Source organism: Loxodonta africana, chromosome 13, assembly GCF_030014295.1.
Source record: "Loxodonta africana isolate mLoxAfr1 chromosome 13, mLoxAfr1.hap2, whole genome shotgun sequence".
Classification (NCBI taxonomy): domain Eukaryota; kingdom Metazoa; phylum Chordata; class Mammalia; order Proboscidea; family Elephantidae; genus Loxodonta; species Loxodonta africana.
Window position 1 is genome coordinate 61,166,236 of NC_087354.1, and position 14,811 is coordinate 61,181,046.

At 37.9% G+C, this 14,811-nt stretch overlaps 1 protein-coding gene across 2 annotated transcripts in view; it reads right to left on the reverse strand.

Moving 5' to 3' along the window:
• UNC13C (unc-13 homolog C) overlaps nt 1–14,811 on the reverse strand; it is a 633,353-nt gene that overhangs the window by 294,938 nt on the left and 323,604 nt on the right. For both annotated transcript variants that reach the window (XM_064267528.1, XM_064267529.1), the window contains one exon: nt 1,582–1,738. In XM_064267528.1, coding sequence (XP_064123598.1) covers nt 1,582–1,738 — 157 coding nt within the window. The remainder of the gene's footprint in view (nt 1–1,581; nt 1,739–14,811) is intronic.

Here is a 14,811-nt window from a genome sequence, read left to right on the forward strand (position 1 = left end):
TCTGTAAAGTTGCACCTAAAGTACAATAAAAAATTAAAAAATGCATTAAGCAACAGCTGATAATTTCATAAACTAAAAAAATAAAAATAAATTCAAATATGAACTCAAACCCCATGACTCTCAACCCTAAGAGTTTTCTTCTACTGGGTGTTACTTTTTGCCTTTGATTCATTCCGACTCACCTGACACAGCTAATATAGTGTGTTCTCTCTCTTTAGATGAAAAGAACAGGAAAATCGTAAACAGCAGTGGGACTTCTTTTTTCCATTGTGTTTATAGCCCTTTATTTGCTAACTTACTGTATAGATGAGACTCATTTATTTCTGCTCTATAGACATACATAAAAATTTGACTTCTAACAACATATTCCATAACAAATATCTATTCAGTCAACCAATTTGGAAATGCAGTAGAAAAAGCTAGATACACTGTATCTGGCTTTCTCTGTGAAAAAAAATTAAAAATACCTGTTTCAGGCTGTTGAAGAGCACTACTGCCCACCCAGTGGCCCCGGTCAGAAATCTAGGAATCTTTCTAGGTACCTTCTTCTTCCCTCACCCTTCACATCCCCAAAGTCTCCAGTTGCTCTTGATGCTGTTGATTCTATAAGTGGAATTGTTCTGGAATCTATTCTTTCTTGTCCACCTCTACCGATCCTGTCTTAGTTTAGCGCCCCTCACATTGCAAAAATTGTTCTTAATTTAGGTTCTTATTTCCAGTCTCACCAATTTCATTTTGATTACAATTATAAAGATGGAGTTACAGTGATAGGTAGGTCGAATGGACAAGTTATTGGGTACAAGGGATGAATTCTTGAAACTCCTTTAGGATCACTATCTTTTTCTAAAATTCTACTTTTCAATGTGTTCTTGATCTATTTGATTATGTCAGGGAGACAGCCTTATTTAGGTACAGACAGTTCCCTTAGGCTCTTTACACTTCTGTTATTTTTTACTTAGGGGATGTGCTGTTATCCACCAGTACCAGAAGGAGTCAACAGGAAGCTCGAATGGAGCCTAACAAGCTTCAGAGAAGGCTGCCAAGCTCACATTTACCAGGGAACGGTATCTGACTTAATGAATCCCAAAGTTATATACATAAATAAAAATATATTTCAATTCTAACACTCTCTCATAAAATCTATCCACCCTCTTGCCCCTCCCTCACTGAAAAAGGTGTTCCAGATATGAAGCTTTAATTTAATGAAGGTTCCCATTGACTGTCAAATAACGTTATTTCACTAAAAATGTTTCAAACGAACTTTGAACTTTAGCCCATTATACTAGGAGCTAGTCCCTATGATGCCCCTTCTGCACTAAGATTTCAGAAATATCTTAATTCCAAAGCCCTTTGAAAGAGCTCACATTCGGGAAAAAAAAAAAAAAAACACATTGCCATTGAGTCGACTCTGACTCAGAGTGACCCTTTAGGACAGAGTAGAACTACTCCATAAAGTTTCCAAGGAATGGCTGGTGGATTCGAACTGACAACCTTTTGGTTAGCAGCCAAGCTCTTAACCAACTATGCCACCAGAGCTCCAGTAGCTACTAAGAATTTTAATGTTCAAAAAATGGTACTTACACCAAAATTGGTAGCAGCAAATCGATCTGAGGCAGAAACCTGTACATTTGTCGAAACCGTTGTGTGAGCATAGAAAGCATTTATATTAGCCAGCAAGGTGCTCATGACGGCAGGGACACCAGGGCACATATATTTAGATGACAGACAGGAAAAGTGCCTGCAAGACAAAAACATTAAGAACTCTTAGAGAAGAAACTAATTCATATTAATAGCATATCCTCTAACGTCAGCAATTAAATAATTCCTCAACCACATCTATGAAAAGAGAGGGGAAAGCCCCACAAACTCTAATTAAAAGAGAAAGAAATTTCAGCCTTTTGAAAAGTTCTTATTCACAAATGTGAAGTGGTTTAATTACAGTGTGATTTGCCACAGGGATGTGAGCGTAATTCCTCTCAGCTGTGACAGGGCTGTGAGCACACACCAAAAATCCAATATTCAACAGTATTTAGCACTGTTGGAAGCAATAACAGAGGTCTCCCTCTCACACCAACTATATTCCCACTTATTTCAATTCCCAAAATCCCATTTTCCAACCAGAATGATGTTCTTTCACATTCGTATTCCTCTTGCATTTATTAAATAGCAAGAAACTCTCCTCTCATTACACATTGGTCTAACTAGTGAACCTAATGACCTGACTTGAGCCCAGTTTATGTGCACTGTTCTGAAAGGACTATCTTCCATAACAGTTCTGTTTTCTAAGCACTTTTTATAAGTAGGATTTAATAAGAAAAATGGATGAATAGCGAGGACCGATTGAGTTATGTTAGCTTTATGCTTTAAGACCTTTCTGTTAAACCTTGAAAAATAGTATCCTTTACAGCCATCAGGTGCATCAAATATTCAATTCTGTTTCTTCACTCAAGGAAACCTGTTTCATCTTAACTATAACAAATGACTTGAAAATTGAAAGCAAAACTTACGATAAAAGCGAAAAGATAAAATATGAATGCAGAAAGGAAATTTCCAACATCTAACCTGGTCATTGGAAACCCTGGTGGCATAGTGGTTAAGTGCTACGGCTGCTAACCAAAGGGTCGGCAGTTCAAATCCACCAGGTGCTCCTTGGAAACTCTATGGGGCAGTTCTGCTCTGTCGTATAGGTTTGCTGTGAGTCAGAATCAACTCGATGGCAGTGGGTTTGGGCTTTTTGGAATCTTGTCATTTTTGCACTCATCTCTCAGAAATTTATTCCCTACCTCAGCATCTCTGAATTTTATATTCCTAAATTCAAAGAGAATGCATATATGCAAATAATGGACCTATTGACACCCCCAAAATAAATGGATAGTGGACCCGAAAATTCTGACCAGGTCACTCACCTAGCCTGTCATGGCCCTGGCTAATGAATGTAGACTAAAGTTTTAAACATAGTTTTTTGAGGATCATGAATAATAATTTACATAATTTGAGTAATTTATCCCTGGGATTAGATTATCACTGACGGCTGCTTCTTTAAGGTAAATGATACATATTTTGAACTCATTATATACTGAACTACTTATAATAAATTAGTATCTATTGAGAACGCCACAAATGATACAGAGGTATTAAAGACAGAAACTTAAATAAAACTGTAGAACTATGCCATCACTATTTCCCCCAACAATTCACAGGTAATTATATTTGTTACAACCTTCCATCAAAATTTGTGGAATATGCAATGCCTAAATGTAAGGGGGTGGAAGATGGCGTAAAATGAAAGAAAAATATGTGTACCTTGGGGGAAAAGAGATACAGGAGCATTGTTATGGATTGAATTTTGTCCCTCAAAAATATCTGTCAACTTGGCTAGGTCATGATTCTCAGTGTTGTGTGATTATCCACCATTTTGGCATCTCATATGATTTTCCCATGTGTTGTAAATCCTACCTCTATGATGTTGATGAAGCAGGATTAAAGGCAGTTTTACTAATGAGGCAGGACTCAATCTACAAGACTAGGTTTTGTCTTAAACCAATCTCTTTTGAGATATAAAAGAGAGAGGCAAGATAAAGAAATAAAGGGCATTCAGATTGGTAAGGAAGAAGTTAAAGTATCTCTATTTGCAGATGACATGATATTATACACAGAAAACCCTAAGGAATCCTCCAGAAAACTACTGAAACTAATAGAAGAGTTCAGCAGAGTATCAGGATATGAGATAAACATACAAAAATCAGTTGGATTCCTCTACACCAACAAAAACAACATTGAGGAGGAAATCACCAAATCAATATCATTTACAGTAGCCCCCATGAAGATTAAATACTTAGGAATAAATCTTACCAGAGATGTAAAAGACCTGTACAAAGAAAACTATAAGACACTACTGCAAGAAACCAAAAGAGACCTACATAAATGGAAAAATGTACCTTGCTCATGGATAGGAAGACTTAACATTGTAAAAATGTCTATTCTACCAAAAACGATCTATAGATACAATACAATTCCGATTCAAATTCCAACATTTTTTAATGAGATGGAGAAACAAATCACCAACTTCATATGGAAGGGAAAGAGTCCCCGGATAAGTAAAGCATTGCTGAAAAAGAAGAACAAAGTGGGAGGCCTCTCTCTACCTGATTTTAGAATCTGTTATACTGCCACTGTAGTCAAAACAGCTTGGTACTGGTGCAACAACAGACACATAGACCAGTGGAACAGAGTTGAGAATCCAGATATAAATCCATCCACATATGAGCAGCTGATATTTGACAAAGGTCCAAAGTCAGTTAACTGGAGAAAAGATAGTCTGTTTAACAAATGGTGCTGGCATAACTGGATGGCCATCTGCAAAAAAATGAAACAAGACCTATACCTCACAACATGCATAAAAACTAACTCAAAATGGATCAAAGACCTAAATATAAAATCTAAAACAATAAAGATAATGAAAGAAAAAGTAGGGACAATGCTAGGAGTCCTAATACAAGGCATAAACAGCATACAAAACATTACTAACAATGCAGAAGAAAAGGTAGATAACTGGGAGCTCCTAAAAATCAAACACCTATGCTCATCCAAAGACTTCACCAAAAGGGTAAAAAGATTACCTACAGACTGGGAAAAAGTTTTTAGCTATGACATTTCCAATCAGCATCTGATCTCTAAAATCTACATGATACTGTAAAAGTTCAGCTACAAAAAGACAAATAATCCAATTAAAAAATGGGCAAAGGATATAAACAGACACTTCACTAAAGAAGACATTCAGGTAGCTAACAGATACATGAGGAAATGCTCATGATCATTAGCCGTTAGAGAAATGCAAACCACAATTACAATGAGATTCCATCTCACTTCAATAAGGCTGGCATTAATCCGAAAAACACAAAATAATAAATGTTGGAGAGGTTGTAGAGAGACTAGAACACTTATACACAGCTGGTGGGAATGTAAAATGGTACAATCACTTTGGAAATTGATTTGGCACTTCCTTAAAAAACTAGAAATAGAATTACCATACCACCCAGCAATCCCACTCCTTGGAATATATACTAGAAAAATAAGATCCCTTACACAAATATATATATGCTCACCCATGTTCATTGCAGCATTGTTTACAATTGCAAGAAGATGGAAGCAAAAAGTGCCCATCAATGGATGAATGGATAAATAAATTATGGTATATTTACACAATGCAACACTGCACATCAGTACAGAACAATGATGAATCTGTGAGGTATTTCATAATATGGATAAATCTGGAAGGCATTACGCTGAGTGAAATTAGTCAGTTGCAAAAGGACAAATATTGTGTGAGACCACTGTTATAAGAACTGGAGAAATAGTTTAAGCAGAGAGAAAATATTCTTTGATGGTTACAAGAGTGAGGAGTGAGGGAGGGAGGGAGAAGGCTTTTCACTAATTAGATAGTAGATAAGAACTATTTTAGGTAAAGGGAAAGACAACACACAATACAGGAGAGGCCGGCACAACTGGACTAACCCAAAAGCAAAGACATTTCCTGAATAAACTGAACGCTTCAAAGGCCAGCATAGCAGAAGCGGGAGCTTGGGGACCATGGTTTCTGGGGACATCTAAGTCAACTGGTATAATAAAATCTATTAAGAAAATATTCTGCATCCCACTTTGGAGAGTGGTGTCTGGGGTCTTAAATGCTAGCAAGTGGCCATCTAAGATGTATTAATTTGTCTCAACCCACCTAGAGCAAAGGAGACTGAAGAACACCAAAGACACAAGGTAATTATGAGCCCAAGAGATGGAAAGGGCTATATAAACCAGAGTCTACATCAGCCTGAGGTGAGAAGCACTACATGGTGCTCAGCTACAACTGATGACTGCCCTGACAGGCAACACAACAGAGAACCCCTTAGGGAGCAGGAGAGCAGTGGGGTGCAGACCCCAAATTCTCAAAAAAAGACTAGACTTAATGCTCTGACTGAGACTAGAAGGGCCCCGGAGGTCACGGTCCCCAGAGCTTCTGTGAGCCCAAGACAGGAACCATTCCCAAACCCAACTCTTCAGACATGGATTGGGCTGGACTATAAGATAGAAAATGATACTGGTGAAGAGCGAACTTCTTGGATCAAGTAGACATATGAGACTATGTGGGCATCTCCTGTCTGGAGGGGAGATGAGAGGGCAGAGGGGACCAGAAGCTGGCTGAATGGACATGAAAAGACAGAGCGGAGGGAAGGAGTGTGCTGTCTCATTAGGGAGAGAGCAATTAGGAGTATATATATAAAAAAAAAGGTGTATGTAAATTTTGTATGAGAGACTGACTTGATTTGTAAACTTTCACGTAAAGCACAATTAAAAAAAAAAAAAGATAACAGCGAGAGGCAAGCAGAGAGATAGGGGACCTCATACCACCAAGATAGCAGCACTGGGAGCAGAACGTGTCTTTTGGACCTGGGGTTCCTGTGCTGAAAAGGTCCTAGGCCAGGAGAAGATTAATGACAAGGACCTTCCCCCAGAGCCAACAGAGACAGAAAGCCTTCCCCTGGAACTGGCACCATGAATTTGGACTTTCAGCTGTCTAGGTTGTGAGAGAATAAATTTCTCTTTGCTAAAGTCATCTGCTTGTGGTATTTCTGTATGGAAGCACTAGATAACTAAGATAAACATCATAGACAAATGCCAAATTAAAGACCAGAAATTTATTTTCCTGAGCCTGCATTATATATTAAAAGGGCTGCTGAGGTAACTCAAATCGATAACCTCGTTCTTGGTTTTAAAAAAGGATTTGGTGCCCTCATGATGCAGTCATGGTACTCAGTTTTCACTTCTTGTGGCTGCCACCCTGGATTTTTGGTGCCTTATTAAGGCGGCAGCAATAGCTCAGCAGTTAATTAAAGCATAAATAATGGAGAACATAGAAATCCCCTTCCTACTTAAGGCACACACAGTGTGACTTTTATGAAGTAAAAAAAAGTGGTTTTATTCCTAAAATGACATAATGATTAAACAATACTGACTACTTATAATCCCTCTGAGGGAAAAATCAGCATAATATGGGAAGGCTCAGGTTATTAAAAAAAAAAAAAGCTTCTTCTATTTTGCACTTTGCGTTGGTTCAGCCAATATCTTGCTGATGAAAATGCCTTATGAGGTTTATGACTGTGGGACTGCAAGCAATGTTTTACAACCAAAATGATGTGTTTAACAAAATAATTTATAAACTGGAGGAGGAGCCAACATGGCACCCTAGACAGATGCATCCTACTGTCCCTCTGCAGCAAAGGCATAAAAAAACGATGTAAAACAGATGTAAATGTCAATCCTGGAACCCTAGGCACCAAATGAAGGAATAAAAAACTAGATCAAACACTGAATGGAAGATGAAACTGAAGAAACACAGAGAACAAGGAGAGATATGGAGTGGGGGTCCCCTGCCAACGAACATGGCACAGCGCCGCCATCTTGGAGCACAGTCAGCAATGACCCCATACAAAATGTATAAGAAGGCAACTTTACAGAGAACTCAATAGGAGATAGACAACCCAGTAACCAGAGAAACATGCTTTCCCACCCCTCACCCTTTTTCCCCCTTTGCTGATGAGCCACACATGCTGCCTTGGCTAGAGAACAACTGGCCCACTGCAAGCCCAGGTCTGCCCTGCCCCCATATGCCAGTTCTTGGCACACCATTTTTCCTCTTTCTTCCCCCTCATCAAACCACAATCACCACCTCTACCCCTTCCTGCCAGACCACACTGCACTGCCATGGATAGAGAGCAATGACTCGCCACTATCCCAGGTTCTCCCCGGGCCTCCAATGCCCCCTCCCCACCAGCTCTGAATGCATTATTTTTTTCCCTTTCCTCCTTGTCTTTCTCCCTCCCACCTTCTAAGCCATTTTATTTCTTTTATACTTTCCCCTTTCTGTCTTTTCTTTTTCCCTTCCACTTAGCCCTGTATGCCATCTCTATACCTTCCCAATGGGCCATGCTGCACCACAGTGGCTAGAGAGCCACTGGCCTGCCACCACTGTGGATACACCCTGGTCCTACTTGCCAGCTCCTGGTACACCATTTTTTTTCTTCCCTTTCTTTATCCCTCTGACTTAGCCCCATACGCCACCTCCCACCCTTTCTGTTGGGCCACACCACACCACCACAGCTGGAGAGTCACCAGCCCACTGCTTTCTACCTCCCCTCTTACCCCGTATGCCATCCATCCTTCCTGCTGGCCCTTGATGTGCCACCATGGCTAGAATGTCCCTGGCTCAGGACCATCATCACCCTGAGCCTGCATCACTCCTCCTCTCCCACCATTTGACAGCTGCTGAATGGAGGGAAGTGAGTCCATACCACTCCCTGTCCAACACCACCGTCTATCTGGCAAGGGGCTATGAATGCTAATGCACAGATGGACCAACATCAGGAGAAAGACAGTGTCTGCCCAGTCCACCCTCAGCCACCTTGCCAAACCAGTGTACAGTGAAGTTGGCTCACCCTGCCTGCTGATGCCCTGCCCACCCAGACAAGTTGGGAAGAACTATCATGCCCACAGATGAGCAAGCAGTAAAGCATTCCTGGCTCACCATTCCTGACATACCAAAACAAAACAAAGAAACAAGATGAAACAAATGAACATACAATTAACAAATAAAGAGTACAATTCCTAAATGTCTCAGAGACAGCAGATAATATCAATACATATAAAGGAGCAAGACAAGATGGCTCCAGCAAGTGATCAAAATAAAGAATCAGATAACCTTCTGGTAAAAGAACAGGCAGTGGAACTACCTGATATGGAATTCAAAACACTAACATTTAAGGCTCTCCAAAAAATTAGGAAAGAGATTAAGGAAAACAAAGACAAAACCAAGAAAAAATAGATGAAATCATGGAAAACACAGACAAAAACATACCCCAAATCAAGGAAAACACAGAAAAAGCAATAGAAGAGTTTAGGAAAATGATACCAAAAAAAAAAAAGTCAAAGTAAATAAATAATTAGAAATCATACAAAAACAGCAACTAGAAATTCAAAAGAAACAACAAAATTTCAGAAAAGGAAAAACCCAATAGAAGGTTTAGGAGCAAATTTGAAACAATGGAAGGCAGAATCAGCGAGATCACAGACAAATTCATTAACACTGCTTTGTTTGAGGGAAAATCATAAACAAGAAAGGAAAATGAAGAAAAATTAAGAATTATGTGTGACACAATCAACAGCAAATATTTGCATATGATCGGAATCCCCGAACAGGAGGAGAAAATGGAAAATGCAGAGAAAATTGTTAAAGATTTGATGCCAGAAACTTCCCAAATACCATGAAAGGTGAAAAGTCGACCACCCAAGAAGTTCAAAGAATCCCGTATAAGATACACCCCAAAAGAAAGTCACCAAGACATATCATAATCACTTGAGAACCCTGAAAGCAACTTGAGAAATATGAAAAGTCACTTACAAAGGGGAAATAATAAGACTAAGCTCTGATTACTCAGCAGAAAGTATGCAGGCAAGAAGACAATGCGATGACATACATAAAATCTAGAAAGAAAAAAAAAAAAAAAACTGCCAACCAAGAATAATATATCATGCAAAACTCTCTCTCAAAAATGACGGCAAAATTAGGACATTTCCAAATAAACAGAAATTAAGAGAATTCACAAAAACCAAACCAAACACAGAAAAAGTATTAAAGAAAGCCTTTTGGTTAGATAACCAAAACATCAGACAACCACCAGAGTGTAGGACACAGGACAGCCATCAGCCATATACCAACCAAAGTCAAGAATTTTCAATAATAAAACAAAGCTAAAAGAATTAAAACAGGGAAACAGACGTCAATCTGTAAATGGCAACAACGTCAAAACAATAAAAGGGGGAATAAATGGCGTAGGTATATAACGTTCAAATGGAGAGGAAGTTAAGGAGATATCAAGTAATAAAAGATCAATTCAAACTTAGAAAAATAAGGGTAAATTTCAAGGTAACCACAAAGAAAGTTAACAAACCTACTTATCAAAATAAAAAAAAGGAAAACATAAAGACTCAGTAAACACAAAATGTATAATAATAAAAAAAATAAGGAAGAACACACAAACAAATGGAACTCAGCACAGGAAAGTAAGAGGAACAAAGAAAACATCAGCATTACGAAAAAAAGCACAACAATATGACAGCAATAAACTCATATCTATCGATAATCACACTGAATGAATGTAAATGGCTTAAATGCACTTGTAAAGAGACACAAAGTGGCAGAATGGATTAAAAAAAGAAGACCCATCAATATGGTATCTAGAAGAGAAATCCTTAGACAGAGACACAAATATACCAAAAATCAAAGGATGGAAGAAAATATATCGAGCAAACAGTAACCAAAAAAAAAAAGAGCAGGGGTGGGAATACTAATCTTAGATAAAATAGACTTTAATGAAAAATCAGCCATAAAAGGCAAAGAACATTACGTGATGATTAAAGGGACAATCCACTAAGAAGACATAACCTTAATAAATATCTACATACCCAATAGCAGGGCTCCAAAATAGATAAAACAAGCTCTTAATACTACTGAAAAGAGAAATAGCCAATTTTGCAATGATAGTAGGAGACTTCAACATACCAGTCTTGGTAAAGGACAGAACACCTAGAAAAGAAGCTCAACAAAGACAAGGAAGATCTAATGGCCAAAATCACCAACCTAACCTCATAGACATATACAGAACACTCCAGCCAACAGCAGCAACATTCTCTAGAACAGAACACATTTTAGGCCACAAAGCAACCCCTAATAAAATCCAAAACATCAAAATGATGGAAAGCATTCTCTTTGATCACAATGCCATAAGAGGAGAATAAGAAGCAGAGCAAAGGAAAAAAAAAAAAAAAGGAGATTGAATAACACCTTGTTTAAAAACAACTGAGGAAATAAAAGAATTTTTAAAATTAAAATTAAATGAGAATGAAAACACATCACAATATCTTTAGGACACTGCAAAGGCAGTGCTCAGAGGTCAGTTTATAGCAGTAAACACGTACATCAAAAAAGAACAATGGGCCAAAATCAAAATGGTAGTCTTACAACTTGAACAAATAGTCAAACAGCAAATAAAGTCCAAAGCCTCCAGAAGAAAGGAAATAATAAAGATGAAAACAGAAATAAATGAAATAGAGAACAGAAAAACAACAGAAGGAATCAACAAGCCCAGAAGTTGGTTCTTCGAAAGGATCAACAAAATCAACAAACCACTGGCTGAACTGACAAAAGAAAAACAGGAGAGAAAGCAAATAACCCAAAAAAGAAATGAGATGGGGAAAAATACAACAGACCCAATTGAAATAAAAAGGATCATAACGGAATTATATGAAAAATTGTACTCCAACAAATTTGAGAACCTAGAGGTTCTAGAAACACACTACCTACCTAAACTAACACAAACTGAATGAATGAATGTAAATGGCGCAAGATCAGGCAGTGTTTTGTTCTGTTGTATACAGGGTCGCTATAAGTTGGAACTGACTTGATGGCACCTAATAACAACATAAAACAAACCATAATATACTTGTGAAGAACGTGCTTCTTAGTTCAATCAAGTATACAAGACCAAATGGGCAACACCAACCCAAAAGCAAAGATGAGAAGGTAGGAAGGGACAGAAAAACTGGATGAATAGACACAGAGAACCCATGGTAGAAGGGGAAAGGAAGAGAGTCCTGACACATTGTAGGGACTGCAACTAATGTCACAAAACAATTTGTGTATAAAATTTTTGAATGAAAAACTAATTTGCACTATAAACTTTCACATAAAATACAAAATTAAAAAAAAAATAAACTTGGGTAACATAGACAAAGCAATGTAAATAAATGTAATTTTGAGTTATCAAGTTTAATACAATCTTTGCTATGCGTTTATCATTAACGGTAATAGATATTATCCACAGAAATATTGGAAAAATAGTGTAAATTGCTAACATTTGAAATTTTCTTTATAAAAAATAAATATAACTAGAATTATAATATTCTCACTAAGAAGGTTTCTTTAATTCTAATGTTTTTCCATTAACGTTTTACCTATTTTTATATTAAAGCCATCCAGTCAGAGCATTCTTCCTTCGTGGTGTACCCATTTAGTACACATTCACATATTTCTGGTGCTGTACTCAGTGGTAGGATTCCAAAGTTCATTAAAGCACAATCCCTGACGTGTAAAAAAAAAAAAAATGCATACCCCTAATTGCAAGCATGCACATTAAATGCTAATTTTGTCATACAGAAGGAAGTGCTATTAGAGAGATAGTATAAGACTCAGTGGGCCATGGGTTAGAGGTATAAGGCCTGGTGATGCAGGGCAAAGCTTCCAAGGTGGGCCGTTACCCTGAGGCTAAAAGGCTGAGTTGTGTACACTAGTGGTTAATAGAGAGGGAGCCGGAGGGAAAAGTATGAGGCAAGGCCTAGAGGGTAAGAGTTTAGGTAAAGGCTGTCAAAGAGTGGATAGTTTAGTGTCCCTAGACCTTGGTTGGGCAAATATTTATTGAACATGTCTGAATGACAGAAACTGTCAGTTATTGGGCATACAGTGAAGAATCTACTTACAGACTAGTGGGGAACCAGTAACACAAGAAATTTAGAATCTTTAATAAAAAAGAAAGGGATTAAGGGACACTTTTTTTATGAAGACATGAAGTCAGAGTATGTACATCATAGCCTGGTGGAGAGGGTCAGGGAAGACTTCTCAAAGTGAGAGTGGGCTAATAGATGATTAAGAGATAGACAAGCAAGGGTACATTACATACAAGGATACATGGCATCACTGAATGAATGAAGGTATATACATATCTTCATAATGGTTAAGAGCTCAGCTGCTAACCAAAAGATCGGCGGTTTGAATCCAGCAGGTGCTCCTTGGAAACTCTAAGGGGCAGTTCTACTCTGTCCTATAGGGTCACTATAAGTTGGAATTGACTCGACAGCAATGGGTTTATATAAATATATATACACACACACACACACCCCTACATACAAATATACATACCTACGTACATATATATGTAATGAATATATATATATGGAATAGTACAAACTAAGGCATAGTGGAAAGAAACAAAGTACTATAGTATTATGTATAGGAAATTCTACACATTTTAGGCTGGTAGAGCCCAAATTTCCAGGAGAATATTCTAGATCTGATGTGGCCAGAGGTACGACTGATAGATATGTAGGACAGTCTTGTGTAGTATGTCAGGCAAGTTGTGCCTATTCTGAGTTTTGTTTGAAAAGTCAAAATACTTTTCAAAGAAAATTCAAAATTTTATAGGGACAATGAATGTAAAAACTAGTCTCCAAGAAGCTCTAGTGCAATAAAATAGGAAGTGACAACATTAGATTTGTATTTTAAATAGGTTAATATGGGAGAAGGAGCTTTTAGAAGGATGGGTTTAAGAGAGGTTGAGACTAGAGAAAACAGTCCAGTTAGGAGTCTACGAAGATGATGAGTGTTTGAACCAGGGCAGTAGTGTGGAGATGAGGAGGAGGGAATGGATTGGAGGAATATTAAGACAGGAAAAACTGCCAGGGCTTGGTGACTGACGAGAAATGAGGAATAGGGGAGAGAAAAGGGTTAAGTGACAAGCTTCTATTTTGGGTGAGTGGATGAATGTTGCTTTTGTCAAGTGAGCTAGGAACTACAAAAAGAAAAGGAATTTGAAGGTGGAGAGGATGTGTTTAAGTTGAATTTGAGCTTGAGGTGCTCAGAACTTCCAGGTAGGAATGGCCACTGTGTTACTGAAGGCCTGGACTAGACATGTAGATTTGGGATCAGCATGTAGGAGGCAGCCAACACCACGAGAATGGATAATATTATCCATGGAGAATACATAGAGTGAAAAGAGAAATGTTAGAAAATGGAACCGAAGAAACACCAATACATAAGAGGACTGAATCCAAATGAAAAACCAGTTGGGTAAAAGGAAAACCAGGGAACCATGGAATCAGGGAAATCACGGGAATAGTAGTTTAAAGCGTGTAGGATGATTGACAGTGTTCAATGCAGTAGACAAATCTTAGTGAAGGACCGAAAAGAAACAACTGAACTTGACAAACATCATTGTGACATTGTGACTTTCGCAACATCAGTGTCAGTGGAGTGATAGAAATTTGCACTAGAAAGGAAGGGATGAAAGTGATAAAGTGTCAGGAGACCACCAAGGTAAGGTAAGTCAAGGCTAGGTTTTGACTGGTTTTGTATATCTAGCTCAGGAATTTTGACTTTCTCATGCAGACAATATTGAATTTGCTGAGTTTTTGCAGAGAGAACTGACATTGTTGTATGAATTAGGAAAGGAAGGAAGACTTTGAAGTGGTCTAAGAAGGGATGGTAATGAGGAGGTCTTAGAAGTAGAAAAGCAAATTAGGAGGTATGGAGGCAAGTATTGATAGTTTGTCCTGCTTCCACTAGACTAAGCACTTCACATACCACAGCAGGAAGGAAAAAAAAAAAAAAACTGCACCTTGAAAAAAAAAATCATAAGACTACTCCTGTCTGCTTCTAATAATCAAAATATAAAACCTTGAATATTCTCGAAAACCTGTCCTCGTTGACAAAACAATTCTAAATCTTATTTTGACTATTGTTGGTACCTGAACATTTATTATGACCTCTGGAAATATGGAAAACAAGGTAGATATATGAAAGCCACCACAAACATCCTGAAAACATCATGTAAACTCGGTAATCTTAGGAATTTTGCAGTTTTTTCTTTAAATACTTGATATTGTCTTTGGTTTGCTCATTCTTTTAAAACCTGACTCCCATGTGCTCGTTGT